The sequence below is a fragment of the Herpailurus yagouaroundi genome, unplaced genomic scaffold (genome assembly GCF_014898765.1).
Source record: "Herpailurus yagouaroundi ecotype Mexico unplaced genomic scaffold, PumYag 160, whole genome shotgun sequence".
Taxonomy (NCBI): Eukaryota; Metazoa; Chordata; class Mammalia; order Carnivora; family Felidae; genus Herpailurus; species Herpailurus yagouaroundi.
The window spans coordinates 5,144,733-5,152,232 of NW_024412401.1; the positions used below are offsets into that span (position 1 = coordinate 5,144,733).

At 39.6% G+C, this 7,500-nt stretch overlaps 1 protein-coding gene across 14 annotated transcripts in view; it reads right to left on the reverse strand.

Moving 5' to 3' along the window:
* Window positions 1-7,500, reverse strand: part of BNC2 (basonuclin zinc finger protein 2) — a 439,476-nt gene that overhangs the window by 358,907 nt on the left and 73,069 nt on the right. For 8 of the 14 annotated variants that reach the window (XM_040481311.1, XM_040481309.1, XM_040481313.1 and 5 more), the window contains exon 2: window positions 4,818-4,907. The exons of 5 other annotated variants lie outside the window; for them this stretch is intronic. In XM_040481311.1, coding sequence (XP_040337245.1) covers window positions 4,818-4,907 — 90 coding nt within the window. Of the gene's footprint in view, window positions 1-4,817; window positions 4,908-7,500 lie in introns of those variants that run through there. One more of the 14 variants, XM_040481327.1, reaches the window with a different exon arrangement.

Genomic DNA, 7,500 nt, shown 5'->3' on the forward strand with positions numbered 1-7,500 from the left:
ATGGCATCTTCCTGTATTTAAATTTTTGGTTATATTTAAAAAAAAATTTAAAAAATAAATTTTTGGTTATAGACTTATGATGAAGGAAACTTCAAATACCTTGAAAAGCTCAGAATGCAATGGTATTTGAGGGCAAGACCATTCCTTCTGTATCTTAACTCTACAAACAGCACTCATCCTAAAATTGGAATCATTAGGGGGTGCCTGGGTGGATCAGTCAGATAAGCATCCGACTTCAGCCTAGATCATGATCTCACCGTTCCAGAGTTCAAGCCCTGCGCTGGGCTCTGTGCTGACAGCTCAGAGCCTGGAGCCTGTTTCAGATTCTGTATCTCCCTCTCTCTCTCTCTCTGACCCTCCCCCACTCATGCTCTGACTCTCTCAAAAATAAACATTAAAAAAATTTAAATTGGAATCATTAGGCTGACACTCAAAGTATGAATACAAACTTAAGAAACTTTTCTCATTTTTAAAAAAGATTTTATTTTTTAAGTAATCTCTCTACCCAACTCAGGGCTCAAACTCAGGACCCATAGATTAAGAGTTGCATGTTCCACCTTCTGAGCCAGCCAGGCACCCCCATTTTTAATAAAGTAGGCTCCACACTCAACATGGAGCTTGAACTCACAATCCTGAGATCAACAGTCACATATCCTACTGACTGAGCCAACCAGGCACTCCAGGACTTTTCTCATTTTTATTTATTTTTTTTAATGTTTATTTTATTGAGAGAGAGCAAGAGTGGGGGAGGGGGAGTTGTGGGGGGGGGGGGGAGACAGAGGATCCAAAGCAGGTTCTCTGCTGACAGCAGAGAGCCCCATGCAGTGTTTGAACTCATGAACCATGAGAACCAAAGTCAGACACAACCCACTGAGCCACCCAGATGCCCCACTTTTCTCATTTTTAAACTAAACTGCATCACATCCTCCTTCTTGAACACATCTCATCTTTTCCTCAATGCTTTTGGGTTGTTCTTTCTACCTTGAAACTTGCTTGCCAATTAATGCTCTAATTTCTGTCATTCAAATTTTATCAGAGGAAATTCAGGGTCTATCTCACATGCCCCTTTTCTTCCATGCCCAGGGAGAGTTCAAGATTTTGAATCATTCTTCACAGGGTTTGCTCACTATCCAACTCTCAAACTCCCTGAGGCCTTTAGCAGACCCAAGAAAAGATGCAATCAATGTTCTATTAAAGTCCCCAAAAGTAATGAGACCAAAAGGTCAGCTGACTATAGTTTAAAATAGGACCACTGGGGCGCCGGGGTGGCTCAGTTGGTTAAGCATCTGACTCTTGATTTCAGCTCAGGTCCTGATCTAACATTCACGGGTTCAAGCCCTGCCTGAGTCTCCCTGCTATCAGCGCAGAGCCTACTTGGCATTTTTTCTCCCTCTTTGCCCCTCACCTGCTTGCTCTCTCAAAAATAAATAAATAAACTTAACAAAAAAGGAACAGGACCACTGCCTGCATGTTCCCTCACTTATTATTTTTTTTCCCCTTTAAAACAGTGCAGGTGGAAAATACTCAGTAAAGAAACTGGGAAGGCTCAAGAGAAGATGATAAGGAGGCATCCACATCTGACTGGTTTCTTTACATTCCCCGAGACACCTGATCTGCATGCATCTACACACCACAGAAAAGACACAAACTAATTCTGGTTTTAAACACACACACACACACACACACACACACACACACACACACTCTCCAAAAGTCACTACGATGCCAGAAACATTTGAGAGACTGAGCCATCTGATGACAATTACAGGAATCCTGGAAGGGAAAAGAATGCTCAGGGAAGGCCAGACAGCCCTGTAATTATAAATCCTACCTCAGCCCTGGAGTCCTCCCCACACCCTCCACATCACTGCCAGGGAATGGTAGATGGTGATGCTTCTACTCAACATTCCCAGGCCAATCCCAGAGGAGAGGCATGCTCACACACACCGCTTGAGAGAGCACATGATGATTTTGGTTTGCTCAGTTTACTCATTAGTGAAGTAAGACACTTCCTAATTATCATGAGTTTGGTTCCCAAGGACTATAAGACTTTTAGTAAAAAGATAACTGAAAAGGCAAACCACTGAAAAAATTAATATGACATTATTAATTAATAAAACTTTTTTCCAAGTTCCTTTTATTCATTGCATTGATCCTTGCGGAATTCAGGGTAGGGGACTGGGAGATAAGAGTAGTGGTTGGGAGGCATAAAGAAGCAAATATTTACTGAGCACCTCTCAGAGCAAGCTGCTTTCAGAATTAAGAAACTTTGTGAAGGAGATGGCATCCCAGTTCAATGACAACTAAAGCTCAGAGAGGCAATGTACCCAGTCCCAAGCTCTTAAATGAAGGCAGTTGGCTGGAAACCCAAGCCTACCTGACTCCAAAGCCCACACTCTTTCTACTAAACTACACTGCTGGAGACTGACTGCAAATACATCAGAGTTAGATCTAGTATAAGCCAAAGAGGCATTCACCAACACTACCTTATCAAGGCAGAAATGACTTAATTTCTTTCTTCTTACATAATTCATATAAAGTATAAGAAGTGAGTTGCAGGTAATTCATAGAAAGTTTAAAAACTTTTTGTAAGAAAAATTTTTACATTATGTTTAAGGGAGAACAAGCACACACACTAGTGAGGGAGGAGCAGAAAAAAGGAGACAGAAGATCCCAAGTAGTCTCTGGGCTGACAGCAGAGAGCATAAAACTCAGGAACTGTGTGATAATGACCTGAGTTGAAGTCAGATACTTAACCAACTGAGCCACCAAGGCGTCCCTATTTGTAAAAATTTCTAGAAATTGTTATTAATCTACCCAGAGAACAGATAATGCTATTTTTAGTCATTTGGTACATTTCCTTCCAGAATTTCTTCTTTATATATATCTTTTTATGTGCCACAAAGTTGGCATACTATTTATAATTTTGTGTCCACTTCTTTTCAATTAATGTATTGTGAGTATATTCCCATGTCATTAGAAATTCCTCAAAAGTCTGATTTTTTTTCAATAATTACATCAGAATATATTTTATAACTAAAGTCTTCCAACTGAAAGCTCTGTGCCGACAGGATTAGGAAAAACTTAAATACTTGAAATATTACAAATATTACATATTCCATGTAGATGTCTAAGGAAATAAGGAAGTATACGAGACTGCTGAGCCATGAAATCATAATTCCACAGAATCCCTGCTGTTAAAAGGATGCACTTCAGGAGAATCACATTTGACAAAATACAAAGTTAGAAATATTACCAACCCATTTTACACAATGTACTAAATTAAAAATTACAATTGTAAACTATCAATTATCTTCTACCAATGCCTTTTGTGGGTCAGTATAGAAGTCAAAAGTGCCAAATACTGTGCAGTCTTTTTTTTTTTTTTTTTTTAGAGAGAGAGTGAGCGACCATGAGTGAGTCAGGGAAAGGAGCAGAGGGAAAGAGAGAGAGTATCTCAAGCAGGCTGCACACTCACCATGGAGCCCAACGCGGGGCTCAATCCCACAACCCTGGGATCATGACCTGAGCTGAAATCAAGAGTTGGACACTCAACTGACTAAACCACCTAGGTGCCCCATGGAATCACCTGTAAATACAGTCATGATAAACTGGGCTTCTACAACATGCCGCACAGCAAAGAACTGTTCAACTATCTTATAAAACATGATAGTGGTAACAGATAGTGATACTAAGAAGTAAAAAGGAAGAGGACAGTGATGGTAGCTTTCATTCGTTAAGTCTTACTCTGTGTCAGTCGCTGTTCTTAACTCTTAATATAGATTTTTTAGACTTAATCCTTTCTAAATCCCATGAGGTATCTTATCCCCATAAAGTAACAAGCAACTTGAACCCACAAAACTTGAGACCAAGTCCATTCGTGGCTCTGAAGATCTGCACATAGTTTCTTCTCTCTAGGTATCTAATATCCTCACTGTATAATGGAAGGGTTGGGGCTGACAGCAGTGCAGATTAAATGAGCTCTCATGTACTGTGGATTTGACAATCACTTGAAAATATATATAAGCCTCTCTTAACCCACAGCAAACACACATCACTAAATAATCATGTCACTAAATCTCATTATGGGCTCACAATCTTTCACAGCATAGCACACTAGGAAGTTATGAACAATCAACCCACGGTTAGCTTTAAAAATGAAACCTCCTTGGGGCACCTGGGTGGCTCAGTTGGTTAAGCGTCCGACTCTTGATTTTGGTTCACTCAGGTCATGATCTCACGGTTTGTGAGTTCAAACCCCAAGTGTGGAGCCTGCTTGGGATTCTTTCTCTCCCTTTCTCTGTGCCCCTCTCCAGCTCTCACGCACAGGCTCTGTCTCTCTCAAAATACATAAATAAACATAAAAAAAAAAAAAAAAAAAAGAAACCTCCTTGGCCACCTAAAGTGTGCACTTGGTAAGAGTGTCACAAAAGTCCAAAAGCTAAAGCTTGCTAATTCTAGAAATTTGAACCCAAGATGAGTGCAGTGTGTCAATTATCTAGTATCCAGCTGAAAACTCTTGAGAAACTGCATTTTCCTGCCACCCTGAAAGCTGGCTGACCTAAACAAAAATATATCCTTACCAACAGTTGCCCAGGACAACCAAAAAACAAAAGGTCTGCCACAGTGGGGCACAAAAATCCAAGTCAGTCCCAGTAAAGAAAGGAAACTATCCCACCAAAGAGAAGCCTGCCTCTAGAAGTAAAGTGTGGGATATATCCATCGGGGCCTAGGGGAAGAGGTCCATATCTTGATTTTCATGTAGCCCAGCTCCCATGTATTAAGTTAATGGTTTAGAGCTCAATGAAAATAATTACCAGCCTGGCTCTGCAATCCATCAATTTACCCTGAGCACTCCTGCCGATTCTTTCTTTGGTCTCCAGGACCCAAGAATCCCTTTCGTTGATCTGGAATATGAAGGAAAGGTTGGTTGTTACTAGTTTCTCTCTTTCAATTCTAAATTTCTGCCAAGTAATTAGGAAAAGAAAATGAAGAATTATTTTTTAGTATTTTAATGTAAGCTATGGGGGTGTTAAAACAGGCATAGTCTCTCACAAAAATAAGATTAAAATCATACATCTCTGACCTCCCCTCATCTAAGCAGAATGGACAAATGCAATTTGCCTCTAGGCTGTGAACTTGGGGATGTGATCCATATCACCTCCATTCAAATTTAGGTAGCTTGCCAAGAGTAGCTTAGTCAATAAATGAAACATATATGGATTTACAAAAGACTTTCGTATGTTCCCTGAGAGATCCTAATGGAAGGCATTATTACTATCCCCATTTTACAGATGAAGACAACAAAGTTCAAAGTTCAAAGTACTAGCCCCAAGATCACACTTAAAAAGTAGGAAAGCAATCTTCTGGGTTCAAACACCAATCTTCTATGCATTTTTTCCAAACAACTGTAGCATGTTATGTTTAAAGAAATTCCTCCAACTAGAAGTAACACTCAAAACTAAGCTAAGGACTTTATGAATCATAATGAAATCTTAAGCATATCCACCCAGCAGGCAGGTATTCATTTTGCACTGTCCACTAAACTATATAAATATGACAGAGGAAATTGTGAAATTATCTCACAATTCCTCCCACCACCTTGTAAATCCATTTCCACTGCACATATACACTGAATGGACATCATAAATATAATAAACCTATGCCACAGAATACATATATACATGGGAGACAGAAGGTAAAGAACCATGTGGCAGTAATGATAATGGTGAGCCCTTTATGCCATTTAAGTTATCAACACAACTGCTTCCTTTGGTCACCAGCAAACGCCATGAGAAGGCAGTCTGTGACTCCATGTACTACCAATCCAAAGCAGGTAGCTCTAAAAGCTATATAAACATCGACAGGGCTGTTTGTTATTGCCTAGAACCATGGTTCCAGCCTCTGCAATTAGAACAGGCAATGTTTGACTCCTTAGGCATATGAAAGTCTGCTAAAATATACATATATATTTTCCTCGTTTTTGATTCTATAAGCAATATACTCTAGCTGCAGAAAATCTTGAAAGTGTAGAAAAATGTAAAGAAACAGAAATTAGGGGCGCCTGGGTGGCGCAGTCGGTTAAGCGTCCAACTTCAGCCAGGTCACAATCTCGCGGTCCGTGAGTTCGAGCCCCGCGTCAGGCTCTGGGCTGATGGCTCAGAGCCTGGAGCCTGTTTCCGATTCTGTGTCTCCCTCTCTCTCTCCCCCGTTCGTGCTCTGTCTCTCTCTGTCCCAAAAATAAATAAACGTTGAAAAAAAAAATTAAAAAAAAAAAAAAAAGAAACAGAAATTAGTCATAATCCCAGCACCCACAGACAACAACTGATGACATACTGGTCTATTTCCTTCCATTTTTTTCTCTGACATCAAGACTATTTAAAATATTTCCTTTTCTACAGAAAAAGAAACTAGTTTCTTCAGGGAAGACAAGGAAAATACAGCTTAGAAAATTTTAATTCCATTATATTTATAAATAAATTCAAATTTCTTGAATAAAATTTTAATGATATAACTATAGCAAAAAATAACTTAAAATCCTTTGGAAAAGCTCAGTAAGGCCACCATCTAATACCTCCCAGTTCTACACCCACAAAACCAGAAGAAATAATAACTATAACGAGCATAAATAGGTACTCTTGTGAAAAGCCTGTTTTATTTTTTCAAATCTTATTGTCTAAAATCCTTTTTTTCATTGAAAGTACTAACCCTATTATCCTGACTGGGTTCAGGATTCACTACCCCAAAATAAAGTAGGTTGGCATACTGAGTATCTTAAGCTGAAGGAATTTGAGAAAATGGTAGAAGCAGGAAGGTCACTCTACCTTCCCCTGGCCCTTCCTGCCTGAAACAGGCCATAAAACCTTCATACACAAGGTGCCCTCCCTACACCCAGAGGAAAAGTGCATCCTTATCTCTGAAGACAAAGGGATGCAGAAAAGAATTCTAACAAACAGGCCTTGCTAAGTTTCTCTTGGTTTACTATAATTACCTCACACTCTTACCCTATATCATCTTCCTCCACAACCATGCACTCCTTCATCAAATCTAGCATAAAATAATCAGGTCTGTATCTTTGGGTGTTTATTTCTTACAAAGGTTTCCATAAACTTTTTGTAAGTCACATAAAACTTACATTAAATAAATTAATACACGTTTCTCCTCTTAAGCGGTCTTTGTCACTTTAATTTTCAGACCCAGTCAAGAACCTTAAGGAGGTCCAGGAAAACTTATTCCTCCTGTATAATCTTATCAGTGAGAAAAGGAACTTCAGCTCACCCCAAGAAGAAACTATGTAGAAAGGAACATATGGTCCTGTTTCCTTCTCAAAATTCCACTTCTAGATACAAAGGAAATGTCATTTAAGTATGGTATATAAGAGGCAGTTGGGTGGCTCAGTTGGTTAAGCATCCGACTTCAGCCCACATCATGATCTCATGATTCGTGAGTTCCAGCCCGGCATCGGGCTCAGTGCTGACAGCTCAGAGCCTGGAGCCTGGA